The sequence below is a fragment of the Larimichthys crocea genome, chromosome XXIII (assembly GCF_000972845.2).
Source record: "Larimichthys crocea isolate SSNF chromosome XXIII, L_crocea_2.0, whole genome shotgun sequence".
In the NCBI taxonomy this organism is placed as follows: Eukaryota; Metazoa; Chordata; class Actinopteri; family Sciaenidae; genus Larimichthys; species Larimichthys crocea.
Window position 1 is genome coordinate 12946741 of NC_040033.1, and position 17999 is coordinate 12964739.

Consider the following 17999-nt stretch of genomic DNA (forward strand, 5'->3'; position numbering starts at 1 on the left):
TCGGGCTGATCTCATTTAATAATAATAATAAAAAAAAGAATAATAATCATAAAGTTTATTTCGGCCATATTGTTTCTTTTAAACATGGTTGATAAAGTGCTTTGCGGATATGAGAGAAGCAAAAGTTAAAACTCAGTTTCATCATGAAGCACACGCACACACACGCACACACACGCACCGCTTCCATCTCGCGCCTCTGTTCCGCTTTGAATCCACGTGAATGAGTCCGATGTGGGAAAAAAAAGTGCGACATGTCCGCTGTTTCTTTTTAGCGGGAACGAGTAGACTGTGTGGACAGAGATGAGAGGAGGAGGCACGCAGCTCTCACACGCAACATATTTCCTGAGGGGAAAACGACGCGCGGAGGGAGCCATCCTGCGCAGTAGACGATCTTCGGCATGAGATGCCGAGCATTCTGCTTCCTGTCTTGTTGCACGGCAACACTTAACAACACCACAACCACCGTCACAAAATACAACGAACCTGGAGACGGACAGGAGAAAACACTGCGATCAGTTCAATTCATCGTCTGGAAATACATCTGTAACCATGAGTCAGCGACAGATCATTCAAGGTGAGACTCAGCAGCTGTTTTCATTCATAAAAAAAAAAAAAAAGAGAAGAAGATTCAGCAAAGAGTCTAACTGTCTTCTCTGTCTGCTTTGCAGTTTTTGAACAGTACCAGAAAGCACGGATGCAGTTTGTGCAAACTGTTGCTGACCTGGCATCGAGACCACAGAACATAGAAATCCTTCATAATGCTGGTAAGAAACTCACTGGATAAAATAAAAACAGATCTCGTTATTATGAGATAAGGAAAGGTGGCACACTGACCACTGCACTTCGGTAAAGTTGGAAAGATATTGGCAGATTTGAACTTCCGGGATCAATAACTCTGTAGTGAAACGTTGTGAAAACACAAAACATTTTCAGCCGTATGTAGACAACGAGCTACAACCTAATCATCAATCATCAAAACGAGCCATCCTCCGAGCCACACCAAGAACATTAGTGTTTACTAGGACCTTTCATAATTTCTGTGAATTTCTATTAGGAATATTAATCAATAACTTCAATATGACACAGTGTAGTGTCACCACAATCACTTCACACTTACTTATGTATCATATTGAAGTTATTGATTAATATTCAGATTAATAATTAGTCCTTATTTTCCCCAAATAAGTGCTGTAGTGTAATTTGTAGGAGATCAATGAAGCGTGTAGTGAGTTTGGTGACACTACTCTGTATCATAGTGAAGTTTTTGAATATTTTTTGTAATATCTTTTTTCGGTGTTGCACTTTGTAGACGGTCCCTGCACAGCCGGCTGCACGTAAACACTAATGTTCTTGGTGTGGCTCCGAGGATAAAGTGTCTTTTTTTTTTTCTTTTATCCAGTGAGTGCAATGCGCTTCCGCAAGAAACAACCTTATAAGACTATTTGATATTTAACTTAGCTGCTGTTCCCACTGTTTATCCCTCTGCTCTCCTGCAGGTGTGATGTCCATGCTGCGTCCCCTGATGTTGGATGTGGTCCCCAGCATCCAGCAGACAGCAGCACTAGCTCTGGGCCGCCTGGCAGACCACAGTGATGACCTGGCTGAGGCCGTGGTGAAGGAAGACATCCTGCCACAGTTGGTCCACTCTCTGTCCTTGCAGAATGTCAGTATCTCATTGTTTGGTCAAATATGTGCTAGTTTACTACAAACAGGTTGTCCAGTAGTTAATCTCTTTCCTTTAGAGGCTGGTGTGTGTGTGTGAGAGAGAGAGAGGAAAGAGACAGACAGAGACCCTGCAGGACCCCTGGGTCAGTCCCCTGAGTGTGAGAGTGTGTTTTGGGCTAACTTGGCAGTTCGCCTGGGGGCTACTTCAAAACCTAAGAGCCCTTTACTATGAGAGCAACCAGGCCTTTGTTTTCTCTCTCTCAGCCCACTCAGAGGCTCAGAATGGAAGGAGACATGATTTAGTTCTTGTTATTAATGGGACATTGCAGCCTTACATAATCAACCTAGAATCCTGAAACAATTCGGTGTATATTTGCTGCAGAATTATATTGCACTAAGGGTGACAAATGTCTATTGAAACCAGCAGAAGGAAAACACAATGTTTGAGGTGGTTTTGCAGCTTTTAAAGATGGCGTGACCCGCCACAGAAATGGTCTGTTTGTCATCCTATAGGCAGCTCAAAAAACATATTAAAGATTATTTTTTTAGCCTGATGACTTCAAATCTGCTAAACCCTGATTAAAAAAAAAAAGACTTCTCTGCTGTTTAACTGAGCCAAAACACAAGGTAACCTACATTTTACATGCATGTATATATGCATACAACATGCATTCCTCTATTTGTTTATGATGAAAGGAATATTTATTTAATTTCTAGGGAAACTTTAAAGCACACAAATCTTCTTTTTCCTTATTTTGCTTAGTTAAGTTCATGAACATATTCTGTCACTTTCCTTAAATATTAAAGCTCATTGTTATGACTTCGACACCTTTATGTTGACTGAGTTTATTGGGTCAGAAGAAAAAGAAATATTTTAAGGAAAAAAACTGCAAAATTGCAATTATTCTTATGTTTACTCATACAGAAAACAATAAGGAATTAAAGCCAAAACAAAACATGAAGTTTAAATGGTGCTGAGGAAACTCTAGCTTTGGAGAGATGTTTAAATAATGTAGTTACAGGGGAAAAATCTATTCTCATTGTATGCATAGAGATTTGTCATCAAATCATAGAACAATATAATTTTTAATAAAAGGTCTAATTTTGTTTTAATCCTCAGTATGGGCCATGATGTGTGTGTGTTTGCATGCAGAGGTTCTATAAGAAGGCAGCAGCATATGTGCTGCGTGCAGTTGCCAAACACTCCCCTGAGCTGTCCCAGTCTGTGGTGGCCTCTGGTGGAGTTGATGCCCTGGTCCTTTGCCTGGAGGAGTTTGACCCCGGGGTGAAGGAGGCCGCCGCCTGGGCTCTAGGCTACATCGCACGACACAACGCCTGTAAGGAAGACACCCTGATGTGCTTCAGTTTCTATTATTTCCCTCTGCCTTATTACATACATCCTATATCTGTGTTTGTTTTCCACACCACTTTGCATCACTGTGCAGTGCTGGCTCAGTCTGTCGTGGATGCGGGTGCTGTGCCCCTGCTGGTGATGTGTCTTCTGGAGCCTGAGCTGGCCCTCAAACGCATCGCAGCTTCCACCCTCAGCGACATCTCCAAACACACACCAGAACTGGCCCAGACTGTGGTGGACAATGGTGCCATCGCACACCTGGCACAGATGATCCTCAACCCAGACGCCAAACTCAAGGTAGGACAGCCACTGCTGGTGTAACTCAGCTGACCATGTATAGTATGAGCAAAATTTTATGGAATTACAGTAACTGATACATTTTCTTAATTTTAAACTAAATATTCATATAATCCATAAATTCCCTCTGTGGTTTTGGATTATTGAAGCTTGTTTAATAATTAATAACAAGAAATAATTTTCTTTAATGCTTTTGCTTGAGTTTAATTTCCGTGTCACACAATATCATAGAATGATTTGTGAAAATATTTCTATTTAAAAAATGACTCAAAAGAGATACAGTCTAAATGTATGTTATTTCTTTATGGTTTCTGTTGGGCTCCATCATGTGTTCTTGTCCTTTGTACACTTCCCCATTCATGCACCTTTTTAACAAACCTCTTGCTCAGTCCCTGTGATACACTGTGAATTCATTTAAGTGATTTAAAAAAAAAATTCTCCAGCACAATTTTATTGAAAATACACAGGAAGAAGATGGAGAAAGTAGCAAAATTCTTGACATTTTACAAATTCTCCAACAAGAAAACTTTAATAAGTGGTGAAGGAGTGGAGAGTTTGAGCAAAAAAATGTCATCTGTGCTTGCAGAAAAATCTTTGAAATTGAAAGATCTTTTTTTAGTACCCAGTACAAATGTTAAACATTTTTGCAACCCTAGTCACAATTAAATGAAAGCAAGTTAATTAAATTCTATTAACTCTTTAAAGCAATGCATGATGTGGTTTGAAGTATATGTGGCTAAAGTAAGTACAAATATTTCAACATGGGAATATACAACCTTAGCTGTAACTGAATTTAGAAAAAAATGTGAATGGAGTCTGGAAATAGCTCTGACATTTCCCCCTCTCCATCCAGAGGCAGGTGTTCTCAGCCCTCAGTCAGATCAGTAAACACTCGGTCAGCCTGGCAGAGCTGGTGATAGAGGCTGAGATCTTCCCTGCAGCAGTGGCCTGCCTCAGAGATCCAGATGAGTATGTCAAGAAGAATGTCACCACCCTGATGAGGGAGGTGGTACAACACACACCAGAGGTACTGCACACACTCACGCACTTGTTGGCAACAGTCATGGCCAGACACAGAGTAATGTGTCTGTGTGTGTGTTTCCAGCTGTCCCAGGTGATTGTGAACTGTGGCGGCATGGCAGCAGTGATCGACTATCTGGGCAATTGCAGTGGAAACCTGAGGCTGCCGGGGATCATGATGCTGGGATACGTGGCAGCTCACAGTGAGAACCTCGCTATGGCTGTCATTCTCTCCAAGGTGTGTGTGTGGTCGTTTATCTCTCCTCTGATTTCCCTCAACGCCTGACAGCTAAACTCACCACTAAAACCAGACACATCCCTTCAGGGCCAGTATGTAGGTCATATTGACTGAACCAACCCTGCTCTGTTGTGTGTCCTCCCATCCTGCAGGGGGTGCCACAGCTGGCCCTGTGTCTGTCTGAAGAGTCTGACCATACCATGAAGGCGGCCACAGTCTGGTCCATCGGCCAGATAGGTCATCACACCCCTGAGCACGCCAGGGCAGTGGCCACAGCGAACCTGCTGCCCAAACTGCTGGAACTCTACATGGACGCCAGCAGCTCAGAGGACCTGCAGGCTAAAGTGAGGGCCTTAAAAATAATGTTTGCTCATTCACTCAAAAAAACAGAAAGATTATTGATTTCTAGGTTGCATTTTTGGCTAATAATCACTATCTGTAGTTTAATTTAAATGTAATATTGGCTTTATTATAGCTTACAAAGTGAGGCTGAGATCAGTACTAGAACTCTGGTGCATTTTTAGCAAGCACTAAAAGAGTATAAGATCTTTTTTTAAGTCAAATATGGAGAAATGAAATCTTAAGTCACAGATCAGCTGGTAAAAGAGAAAGGGAAATGGTTTATATGCTTGTATATGTAGTATATTTAATGTTTGTTCTTGTCCTTTTCAGTGTAAGAAGGCTCTGAAGAGTATCCTGCAGAAGTGCACCTACCTGCCAGGTCTGGAGCCGCTCCTCTACGACGCTCCAAGCAACATCCTCAAACATGTAGTGTGCCAGTTCAGCAAGGTAAGTGAGTGAGTGAACCTCGAGTCAGTCTAAAATGAATGTCAGTATTTCCAGGTTTTGGTGATCTTATATTCTGTTTTGTGTCTTCCCTCGCTCCAAAGGTGCTGCCTCATGACAGTAAGGCTCGCCGTCTGTTCGTGACCAGCGGGGGACTGAAAAAAGTGCAAGAGATCCAAGCTGAGCCTGGCTCCCCTCTACAGGAGCACATCAATGCTATCAACAGCTGTTTCCCTGAAGAGATAGTCAGGTGTGTTTTGTCTCTGACTACACACACACACACACACACACACACACGCACGAGTGTAAACAATAATCAAGGAGTGGCTGATCAGATCACATGATCATAAAGACAATAGCACAGTAGCAATCTCAGAGCTATGTGATGACTCACACAAGGTCTGGTACTATTTTCTTTCTCAACCGCGTTTTTCCTATCACTGTCAGCTAAAACAATGATTTAACAATTATATGACAAGTTCTATTTTAGTTTTTTAAATAATTTTAATAAACTGAACAAGAAAAAAACAACACTATAATTAGATTTAATGTCAGATGAGAAATTCAGATTGAACTGCTTTTTGTAAAAAGTGAATCTAAAAAGCAGAATTCAGCATTAAATGTATCATAATGGTAAAAAAAGGACAAAATATCCTTCAGTATGAAACACAATTTCAAAGTGTGTGTGTTTGTGTGTTTCAGGTATTACTCCCCTGGCTACTCTGAGGTCTTGTTGGAGCGGTTAGAGAACTACCAGCCGGCCTAACGTCACTTCACCCTGTTCAAACATTACCATGTAGCTGTACCATTCATATGCCTTCAGAGTAAATTTAAGCTGTTTTATCAAAAAGTGGTTATTTGATGTTATTTTACATATTTGATTGTGCATTAGGTCATTTATATATTGATATATCTATATATATAATATATATTATATATATATATAATAGATATATATATATATAATAGCTATATTCTATGTATAGCTATGGCATGCCCTAATACGGCCACGCTTGTTGTGTCAGAGACGATAAAATTAAGTGTCAACTTTAAATAACACCCGCGCTTCTGAGGTGAGGAACAACTTCTGCCCTCTTTTATAACACATTCACAACCAGTGTGACATGTCATGGAAATTATTCTGCGCACCACAGAGAGGTCAAAGGTCAGGTTCAGTGACAGAGCCAGCAGCCCTGGAAGGTGGTCAGGAGTCAGAGTGTTGCACAAAGACACTTCAGCAGGCTGGAACTTCTTGCTGACACGTGGATTTGAACCTGAGTCGAGTTGTTTGAGAGCAGCTTCCCTCAGAGACAGGCAGCTCATGCACGAACGCATTTTTCATTTCAAACACATAAGACGCGGTGTGTGTGTGTGTGTGTGTGTGTGTGTGTGTGTGTGTGAGAGGGATACCTCTGTGTGTCTCTGCTGTATTCACAGGGGTCAGTCTGCCCCCTGGCGGCTACGACTCCTCACTGCAGCTCAGCTGTGTGTGCGTGTGTGTGTGCGTGTGTATGTGTGTGCAGCAGCTGCAGCGCACATGGCGAGCCGCTCTTTGTTTATTGTCTGCTGGGTTGTCTCTGCTTGTTCTCCACATTGTACTGACGGTGCAAATGAGCCTCCGCCTCTCACCGCAGCGGAGATCTGAACATGTTATGGCTGCAGCTGCCGCCACCCCTCCTCCCCTTTCAAGAAATCTGACTTTATATCCATATAAATGTTTTTTTTTTTCTTCCTAGTGAACTGAACCAGACTTCTCTGCCACAATTCAGCATATATGATTAAATAAAGACAGATATAGCCTTAGACTTACAATTGCCACGTTTATCCAGACATATAAAGATTATTATATTATATTTAACATAAAATGAACCGCATTTTATCTAACTTTGGCTTTTATTCAACTGTGCAGTGTAGTTTGTTGCAAAAATAATAAACTGTAATGTGTAAAGAGCTTCTTCTTCTTTATTCAGATTTCTGATGTTGAATGGAAATGTGTCAACCTGTGTTTGAAATAAAAAAAAATAAAGAAATCATAGCATTAATTCCACACGCGTATGAACATGAACAATAAAGAGAATCTGAGCTGTGTGTGTTGGTGCGTGTATGACAAGTAAGTAGGAATCAGGCGAGGCGGTGCAGGTCAGCTGTTGTGGAGATACACACACACACAGGTTATTTGAAAGAGTTCACACACCGTGTGGTGTGTTTGTCATCAGGATCATAATGTGACGCATAATGAGAAAAAAGGAAAGTCACAGAAAGCTGAGGGATTCTGAGAAATGATTAAAAACCCAATAAAGCATTGAAGTCTTCTGCTCACGAATAAAGCTCTAAATAAACATTTCTTGGTATAAATGCTTTCTATGAAGTCAAAGTATTTTAGATTATGTGACATTTGATATTTTGGGCGTAGACGGGACATATTTTGATTTTCATCCTTCAAAATTAAAAACGCAGAACAGAGTGATGATTTTTAGTTTTTCCATAATCTTTTTGTTTTTCCTATTTTCCATCACTTTGGTTTAATCTCAATCTGAACACAAAGTGCATTTTACTGCTCTCAGTATGTCTCCGTCCATAATCAGACTCCACTAAATTATGCATGAGACTGTTTAAAGCGCTTGCAGCCCCGTTTATTTATTCCTTTATGGATAAATTTATGTGTATGAATGACGCAAAGAGCAGCGATTTTTAACGACTGCGACATTCTTCTCATGCACACAGATGGCTGTGCTTCATTTGATCCAGCGGCACATTTATGTATCTCCAATGCGCGACTGCTACAATTAAAAATTAAAAAGGAACTCGCTTGCTTTTTTTTTTTTTTAAAGGTTTATCAATATGATGATCCAACAAACAAAATAAAATTTTAAAAAATATATAGAAAACGTTTTTCGTTATCGTTCATCTGTTTTTTGTTTATCAGTTCTTCTTCAAAGCTTGAAATGCGTTTGATTATTTATTTATAATTCAAACTATTTAACTGGGTAAGAGCGTGATGTTATTAAACACAAATAAAATAAAATTAAAATTAAATTAAAATTAAAATAAGAGTACAGCATCTAGTTTTCTTAGACAAATGGCATGAGTACACAAACTGGGAGCCTGCAGAGCTCCTTTTCTTTTTTCCTCTTGGAGAGATTAAGCATTAACAGATGTGAGCCGTCAGTTCAAAAACAGAGCATCAGTGTGAAAGAAACATATTTAATGAGTATATAAATGAATGAATATGGGACACTGAGCTGTAAAAGAACAAATAAAAAAACATCAGAGATAGACGTTGAGTTAAGCAGAACAAGTGCTTTAATTGGTTTGAGTGAACGCTTATGGAATGGAGTGTATTATTATCATCATCATCATTAAATGTGAAGAACAATAAACATACATCAACATTTTGGCCTCTCTGCCACTGAAAGGAGAACTCTCACCAACCATTGTCAGACAGCAATAAACACACACTCACACACATACAAACACAGTAATGCTTTAACCGATGCTTAAAGTCTTTTAGATGGAGTCTAAAAGAACTCGGGACTAATGTGAGGCCAAAGCTTAATCGCAGGACGGGATGTTTCCTGGTGTGTGTTGCCTTCTGCATGTGAATTCAAATACTTTCAAAATGATTTTTTTCCCCCCTCCATAAAATATTTAATTTTGTATTTCAAAGCCAAAGGAAATCTCCAGCTCTGCAGATCTGCAGATCTTGCCTGGCCTCTGCTCATTTGCATTTGTCAAATCAATTTTTCCCTTAACACTTGATAAACCACATGAACACAGGGCCCGTTTCCCACAACTTTGGACAATTTCACATATGAGCTTGTCGCTCCATCTCCCAGTACACGTAAAAAAAAACGACAAAAAAACAAATTCAGTTCAAACAAACAGACACATTATACGATACACAATGTTCTTCAAGCTCATGTAGGGTAGTTCTGACTGCTGAGAAATGCTTTTGGCAAGTTAACAGTGGCAGCAGGTTGACTGGTGGGTGGGGTTAACGGGTGAAGAAGCTCATTCATGAGAGAAGTCACAAAAGCAAGGATTCATTTTACGGTACAGCAGCAGGGCATGTTGTGTTATTATTGTCTTTAATTTGCATCTGTTAAAGTCTGGCATCGTCACGGTCTTCCTCGCATGAGATCCAGAGTTAATGTTCCAAAACCGCAAACAGGAGAAAACTCACTCTTCCAGCATGCACTGCTCTGTTTTTCTACTTGCTTGTGTCTGACTACAGGGCCAAACGGAGCAAAGCAGACTCGAAGACGATTGTGTTCCCTCATTCCTTGTTTTTCTTTATGACACAAACTATATACAGTATGAGCTACAGGACATTAGAAACAAAACAGCCCATTAATAGTGAAAGAACACAGAAATATCAATCATCACTGACTCAGGATGAACTATCAGCTGATAACCTCCCTGATCAAAAAATATGGAGGTAAGGAAGCAAGAGAACATAAACCTGTTTCAGAAACGAAGTGAAATTCTGGACAAACACTTTAAAACAAAAAAGAAAGATCACATTCCTGAAATGTGACTGTGGTTAATGGGTAAATGTGACGGGGATGCTGACAGACTCCTGAGGTGATGGGGGAGAGGAAGCAGTCAGTTAGCGAGGACGATCACTACAAAACACAATCACGACACGCACGTTCCACTATCCACCCACACGCACACGCATGTTCTTTATGAACGCAGGACCAGCGTGAAACGAACGAGAGATTAATATCAGCAGACACCACCTCGCTCTGAGCAGGAGGTGGCGGAGGAGCAAAGGGATGCTTGTACACACTGAATAATCAGAAGGATGGATTTGAATTTACAGAACTGAAACAGATCCACCGTATTCAAATTTAAGACAGCCTTTCGCCTTTTTTTTTTTAGTCCGTTAAAACACAATCTTTAGCATGTTTTTTGTTAAACTGACTGAATAATATGAACAAATGTAAATAACAGAGGTGTCAGGGTGGAAGAAGTTTGAGCAGGGGGGTGAAAATAAAAGTTGGAAATAATGCATGTCAAAATAAAACACCCTATTATTAAAATAACCTTTTACCTTTGTTTTAAAAAAAGATTACAAAATATAAAATTAAATAATTTCGGAGTATAAAGGCACACAATCTTGCACAGTGTATACAATGAAAAACAGTTATTTAAAGCATGGTAGGGGACTATTTTACGCTGAACAGCTCACAAATCTGGTTAAAATGTTGGGACACAACGAGAACCTGAACAGCCAACAACACAGACTAGAGAGGAGAAAAGGAAACTTAGTCCTGTGACATGCAATTTTTTTTTATGACTTTTTTTTTAGAGAACATCTATAGTAAGCATTGTATAAATTCAAGCAGTATCATTCTTCATTTACCACAGCACCATCATTCATTCCTAAGGGTGGCTCCTTTTTTTTGTTTTTAAATACAACTATATTTTATGACTAAAATCCAATGTAAAAATATAAATGTGAATATAATCTATGATATCTAAACAAACATATTGTGATGGAAGCTTTTTGCATGGGTTAGAATAGCCAAGGAGGACGACTTGTTTAAGTTGGTTATCCAGAAATGATACACAACGTCACACACTCACACACAGTTTTTCTCGCTTACATACAAGTATATTGCATTTCCCTTGTTAAGACTATATCAACTAATTGGGATCGTAATTCGTAACATTTGGTTCCTTTCCTCTTGTGCAAAATATACAAAAAAAAAAAAGAAAAAAAAAGAAAAAGAAAATTCTTACCACATCAATTCATAAAACCGCCAAATTCAAACACAGATAAACCACCTTTAAAAAATGTCAACAATAACAACACAAACAAAGATGAATAACAGACTCACAGCTGAGGTTAGAGAAGAGAACGGTGCTGTTGATGTTAATGACTTAACAACATGTATCTTTACATCGGCAGCTACTCTTCCCAACCGCCCTCCTCCCCTTTGTTTTCCCACCCCCTCCCCCCTTTATAACTTTTGAACACTGAACACACACACATCGTTTGCTATCATTGGGTGTGTGCTGGTACGATGCTGGAGGTAAACAGTCCTCTGTCTGCCCTGAAAGCACAAGCACAGCCACACTGTTGCCTTGTCCCAAAACCCACCGACAACCACAGAGCACTTCTAAAAAGGATCGGAGAGGTTAGTTTACAAAAAGCCCTGTAAACAGAACTCGTCCACTTTCACCATCTAATATTGCAGTAAATTCTTCCCAACCAGTCCCTACAGTAAGAAGTACCCAAAGGTGATCAATGGCAGAGGAGACAGGATTCGAGATCAGGCCTAAAAAAAATTCAATTTTAAGAAAGCAGAGTTCATTTTCCTCTTTGTTGCAGCACATGTAACAGAATAAGAGTTCCTAACCTCTAATAACAAATAAAAGTGCAACATTTTTGATTTTACTCATAAGGTGCTGATGGCAACAGAAAGTTAAGGGCTGTTGATGTTTCAATGCGACACCCTTTTAATCACTACAGCCACACAAGACTTCTGGGTTGTTCCCTGCCACGAGAACAGAAACCAGGCCTACATAACAATGCCCAACGTATTTAGAGTGGATGCAAGTAAATGATACTGTGTGCTTGAATGCCTCCTCTTCTCATTTTAAAAAGGTACATCTTCCCTTAAACACTCTTAATCACTGTGCATCACGATAAAGCAAAAAGGGACAAAGCACCGGCAACCACTGGAGGTGCAACTAGTGCTGGAAATAAGCGTTATAATTTACTGCAACAAGTAAACTCATCTCAGCTGATGAGATGTGTTTGTTTGAGTGTGTGGCAAGAGGATAACCTGGAAACTGTGCACGAAGGATCGGGGAGGGGGAGGGGAGGCGTTTAAAGGGTGAGTGATGGAGGAACCCAAATAGGAAAATTTGTTTGGCTGAGTACTTGTACAGCATTTGGGTGGGGGTCTGGCTGTTGGCCTATTGGAAGACTGCTTCCTACTTCCTGAAGTGAAGCAATTGCATTAGGCAAGGCTCAACATGAACTTCCTCATTACATTTCGCTTAAGCCGTTTCTCTGCAAGAGGCACCGCGATCTGACCCCTGCACTCCCCTTGACCTCGCACTATACACGTCATACCTCCCCCCTACCTCCCGTGAAACATCATAAGGGAAAGACAAATACGAACGTCAAAATAAAAAAATGCAGGGTTCTGGATGTATTAGAGGCAATAAAAAGCCACATTCCCACATACACAACCATACAGACAAAAACAAATTATATAAAAAAAAAACATAATGACTTGGACACTTGCTTTCAACACCCTTATCATCCAAAGTAACACATGAACAAAATTCAACAGAGGAGAGGTTAAATGTAAACGAATGATGGGTTTTTTTTAGTTTTTTTTTTAGCTGCAGAGCGTGGCACCCCACTGAAAGAGAGAGAAACAAACAGAGAGGGATGAGGAGAATAGATGAGGGAGAGTGATACAAAGCCATCACAGCACCTTATTAATTCCGCCTCTCGATGGTTTTTCTCTCCGTCACTTCTCGTCCACGCCCTACTCCCCACTTGCCCTCCCTTTCCCATGTGCCTCTGTGCCCCCGTGTCGCTCCTGGAGGCTATGACAGGATAGTGGTGATGAAATCGTAAAACCTCTTGGAGTACTGCTCTGGGTTCACTGTGGAGATCTCCGCACCGGCCTGTAGAGGGAAACAGAGATGAGCGTCATTCACCACATGCAGTACATTTGTCTTGTCAGTGTTATGTCATTTGCATTTTTTCGGCTAGAACCGTGTAAATAGCACTTGTATGCAGCGACATACCCCGTGTTTGACAGTCTTGGCGGCGTGGGCAGCTTTCTTCTTGGCATCATAATGCTGAAGTATGTCTATGACAGCCATGAAGTACACCTCCTTCCTGGGAGCAGCTGTAGTTTAAAACAAATGCACCCAGAATGAGAAACTACAATACATATATTTGCACAGTATCCTCAGGCAAAAATCAGCTGCTGTTAAATAAGACAAACAAAATACGTGAGATTCTTTTTCAGTAGCAGGTTTGACAACTAGAAAGAGAACTACAATATCCAGTAGGGGGAGCTCTCAGTACTGTATTTATCACTAAGCTGTTCAATACAACCATTACATGCATTTGACAACTCACTTTCGTTGCTTTTGATGGCGTAGACGTCAATAGCGGGATCAAACTCTCCAGGTGACAGAGGCTTGGTGCTGTCCAAGGTGTTGCTGGGACTGTCAGGGGGTGTTCCGATGCCCCCTCCGTCGCTCTCGCCCTCCTCTTCGGCCTCGTTGTCCTCACTCTCCACATCTTCCTGCTCGGCTCGTTCCACATCATGGATCCCCACCAACAGACTGTAGTCCATGAGCTTCAGCTGGGCCAGGAACTGAAGGTGATGGACAAACACAGTGAAGACGTGGGAGGAGCGTGAAAGAGTAGAATGTAGAGAGTATTGATACAGACAGAAAGGGTCACACAGAGGAAAAGATTGAACTGACAAGATTTCCAAACTCAAAATATGTCAACAATCATATGGTTAACACATACCTCCACATCTTTCCTGAGCTTCTCTAGGAACATTTTCTTGTTCTCCCCGTCAATGTAGATCTTCTGCCCGTCGTTGATGAAGTCATTGTCCTTGTAGGTGGGCAGCTCCTTGGCCTGCCCATTAGTATTGGAGATTAGCAACCAAATAAACAACACTCAAAACCAAAACACTATACCGTTCAAACCAGAGAGGAATGATACAGTAAGCTGCAAAGCTGGGCAAAAATGCGACAGAATTCTGGTGCTCATATCAATTGTCGATCAAGTGTTGTTTTAGAGGACGAGTAAGTGTCCATAAATGTGTCCATCCAATCACACAAAGTTTGAATCCTTGAAAATGTTTTGAAATATTTGACATAAAAAGGTAAAACATTTACTAGAAAGGAAAGATTTACCAAAAGTGGTAACACCAGCATCAGCATCCTTTTTCCCCAGAAAACATTGAGAATTCAGTACACTGTACATGTCATTACACAGGACTAAAAGATAGCATATAGCTGTCTTGTATTACTATCAGATTTAAGAGGTATTTCAAAATGCAGATTCATTCTAATCTCAGAAATGAGTCAGTGGTGCTAAATCTATCTTCCTGACAAGACAATCCTGTATGTTGAAATACCCCTCTGACATAAACGAGGCGTTGAGCCTGTGGTTTGTTAGGTAAGCCTGTCTGACTGCCAAATACAACATATATTTCAGGTAAAATGTGTTGGCCAATAAAGTGCAGGCAGTCTGTGCAAACCAAGGCAGACCTCTTCTGAAGCTAAGTGATTTCACTGTGTAAAACAGTGCATGCAGCATGCTCACAGCAGGGCACAGATCCATCTGATGCACCGATTTGCATATTTTCCATATTGTTTAGACTGAAAGACACTTAATTCTCAGTACCATGAAACACGGAGCATTTTTTGGTATGCTGCACCGACTTTTGGACAGCTTTTTAAATGCATCTGGTAGATCCATACACTTTGCGTCATGAAAAAAGAATGTCCAGCTCAAAGCCATTAATCGTCTTTGTAGGCACTGGGCTGGTCTCCGGAAAGCATCCCTCCCTGAGACAAATCATACAAACATTGTCATTCTACGATGCTTCTCGGAAACCAGACTGTGGTTTGCATCTCATATAAACTTTTATTTCTAACTCTATAAAGCCAGCATACTATATCTTTGTGATGGATTCCTACTGTTCAAACTACAAGCAGAATGAAGAATCTGTTTAAGTGTCTATCTACTGGGATTAATTTGCTTCTGAACCCAGCTGCTGCAGAACTGCCAGCAGCCTGTAGGGGGAAGAGGTGTTATGTTAGGAGGGGCTGGGGCCTAGTTCTGAGTCACTAAGGAAAAAGAGAGCAGGAAATGTGGTAACAGGGCAGCAGCAGCAGTTTAGCTACTACAGTGTTTCTATGGCAGCAGGAGAAGAGCAGCAACACAACAGCACTTTGTAGCACTAGAATGAGCTTAGACAACACACACTGACACACATACATACACAGAGAGATTAGATCTTTACACAGATGAAGACAGGAATACATTTAACAAAATAGGACATTTGAGCACATATATATTCAGACATCGACCTCCAATTTTCAATAAATATGAGATGTACAACTTGCTAGACTGGATATAGATGCGACATAAAAAGTTAATGAGGACGCAACATAAGGCTGACTGCAAAGTGAACATGACCTGAAAGCATTTCGCAGGCCTGTCACCTAAACCAACACCTCGAGTCTTACATTCATCCATCTTTCTTTGCTTTCATTTTCAACTGTCGTTTATTTCCGTGCCATACATACTCTGCCTTTCTAACCGCTTCATTAGGTCTTACGCCTTCTCCCAGTCATGCATAGGACTCCATCGCTACCCCTTATTGATTTTCTCTATTATAATGACTGCAATGAAATGTATCTGACTCCTGAAAGGTTCACTACATTGACATAGTGAGTAGAAAAACAGAAAGATATATTAGAGGCAGGAAAAAAGGGTGGGTTGTCGAGGAGCATTGTAAAGCTGTGTGACAGGTGAATTTCTCTCCATTCTAAAAAAAAAAAGACTCTTATTCCCGTCAGCTTGTTGAAAAAACGGATCTTGGCCTTTGATGACGTTGATGTCTTGCAGTCTCAGGACAAAGCTGTGCCTATCTGCAGGGTTTGTTGTATGCTACTGGGTGTTCTTAGACCTTTGTATCCAGTTACATTCTCAGTGATATTGATGAGTGTAGATTAAATCCACCAGCAGTGATATGCAGTTTGTAAACTAGGAGCTCTGACTGTAGCAAATAGCAGAGTCTGAAATGTTTACCATCACTAAAACAGTCACCGTCGGTTAAACTTAATTTGTGTGCAACTGTCCTCCTATACTGATCAGTTGATAGTAAATCAGCAAGTTCATATCAACACATGCAAGGCAACATAATCAAGCACTTCAAGGGTTTACTTATCAGTTATATATGAACACACAGTGTAAACTGTGTATATCATTTATGTGTGTTTATAGTTTGGAGCATGTAGGCTGGCCATGAAATAATTAAAAAACAGTGCTTCAAATAGTTTGCAACTGAATGGTTTTGTCATATGTTCCCATGACCAAACCACTGCTGACTTTATACTAAAAGCGGCATATTTAAAACAATTATGACTGTCATCTGCTGGACTATATTTTGGAAACAACAGGCATACTACCCCCCCCCAAAGTAAAAACAAACTGGTAACTGAGACACCAGTAACAAAACAACTATACTGACCGCACATAAGTTATCTCAGAAGACTGTGATTAATAAAAAACACTGACAGTCACATTGCCTTTGGATCCCAAGGCACCTGCTCACCCACTGCCAAATATATTTTATTTCACAAAACAAAGGCTGCAGTGGGGTGCAGGACATGCCAGGAAAATCCTATCTGTACTCTTAACTCTGAAGAAACTATTCCTCACTGATTTAGAAGGTAAATCAAAATGTGCGCTCAATTTCAGGTGCAGGACAGAGAAAGGTTTTGGGTAACCCACTAGTTAGTTTCATTACTTTGCAATTAAAATACAATGCAAGGACGTTCTCCCTCAGAAATAAATCTTTCCAGTATGTACTTTCTCTTCCCATCTTTGGTTCCTGATTTTTTATTTATTTTTTTGACAACGCAGTGAGTCCTTCCCATTCATGTCGCCACCACTTTCTTTCCACTTCTTGCTCTCCAGTGTTTCAGATATATGGTGCCGTTGAGTGAATGGTGGGAACAAAAACAAACTGTCTGGCAGAACTAAAACTGAACTGGCTGACAAGAGCAAAAGGTGATTGTAAATGGATGAAAAGTGTGCAAAATATGGTCTTGAAATAACAGTGTATCAGCTTGGAGAAGACGAGGAAACGAAAATGCTCGGCCGTACAAAAAAACAAAAAACAATAAAATAAGATTGGTTTAATAGATCATGCCTGGTATATGAGCCCTGGTTCTCTTACATCTCTTACGTGTTTCATGGCGCAGTAAAAGCGCGTGGCAATCCGCAGTGTTTGCAGCCTTTGCTGAACGTTACCAGATTTGGGCCGCGGGGGCACATCCTCTGGTTGGGGCGGCTGCTAGAAAAGGGGGAGCGAGGGGGGGACGGTAGGGGTGGAGGAGAGGAGAGAAGAAAGGAGAGAGGAAGGGAGGAAGGAAGTTGGAAGTAAAGGCAAAGTGTTTAAAATGTAACAGAACACAATTGTTTTTTCAAATTGGTAGAGGGTTGGAAAGGGCATCAACGCGAAAGATCCGCAGACCAGTCTAGATTTTTATAACTCTTTTACGTCTTTACAATGGCTGGGCCATGTGTTTATCGGTGTCCAACAGGTTCACCCAATAATGGTATAAATAAGATTTTTGCTGTTATACTGTCCATGCTATTGGTTTCATGAATCAAAAGGATTTTAGACATCCCTAACAACTATTCCTAAATGTTCAAAATTAAGAATTATATTTTATACATGTATAGGCAGTCTGCCTAAACTGGTATTATGAGTTTCCTGGCATAAATGCCTAGTAGAAAAAGGAAGTAGCCTAGCAGCACTACTCTAAGGAGGCTAATAGCTGGAACTATGAAGAGCAAGGAAACAACTGTAAACTAAAGATTCTGTGAATCTGTATTCT

At 40.5% G+C, this 17999-nt stretch overlaps 2 protein-coding genes across 4 annotated transcripts in view; one reads left to right on the forward strand and one right to left on the reverse strand.

Moving 5' to 3' along the window:
- The first annotated feature begins 399 nt into the window (after positions 1–399).
- Positions 400–6210, forward strand: spag6 (sperm associated antigen 6). The gene is made up of 11 exons (XM_010735159.3): positions 400–574; positions 669–764; positions 1497–1663; positions 2819–3002; positions 3111–3316; positions 4170–4343; positions 4422–4574; positions 4727–4918; positions 5247–5363; positions 5465–5610; positions 6063–6210. Exons 1-11 carry the CDS (start codon positions 550–552, stop codon positions 6124–6126), a joined length of 1524 nt encoding a protein of 507 aa, XP_010733461.3. The 5' UTR covers positions 400–549; the 3' UTR covers positions 6127–6210.
- Positions 6211–8640: 2430 nt separating this feature from the next.
- pip4k2aa (phosphatidylinositol-5-phosphate 4-kinase, type II, alpha a) overlaps positions 8641–17999 on the reverse strand; it is a 29572-nt gene continuing 20213 nt past the window's right edge. Inside the window, exons 7-11 of one of the 3 annotated variants that reach the window (XM_019268467.2) lie at positions 17345–17452; positions 13882–13995; positions 13480–13720; positions 13140–13243; positions 8641–13016 (exon numbers count right to left, since the gene is read on the reverse strand). In XM_019268467.2, the coding sequence (XP_019124012.1) occupies positions 12936–13016; positions 13140–13243; positions 13480–13720; positions 13882–13995; positions 17345–17452 (648 nt within the window). In that variant the 3' untranslated portion in view covers positions 8641–12935. Of the gene's footprint in view, positions 13017–13139; positions 13244–13479; positions 13721–13881; positions 13996–17335; positions 17453–17999 lie in introns of all 3 variants that reach the window. The other 2 variants (XM_019268466.2, XM_010735158.3) reach the window with 2 other exon arrangements.

What these genes read in the sequence shown, in the direction of transcription:
- spag6 (XM_010735159.3), top strand. Translation starts at nt 550, where the DNA reads ATGAGTCAGCGACAGATCATTCAAG. An exon ending in ACCCAGACGCCAAACTCAAG is followed by an intron (nt 3,317 to 4,169) that starts GTAGGACAGCCA and finishes CTCTCCATCCAG; the next exon opens with AGGCAGGTGTTCTCAGCCCT. An exon ending in TAGTGTGCCAGTTCAGCAAG is followed by an intron (nt 5,364 to 5,464) that starts GTAAGTGAGTGA and finishes CTCGCTCCAAAG; the next exon opens with GTGCTGCCTCATGACAGTAA.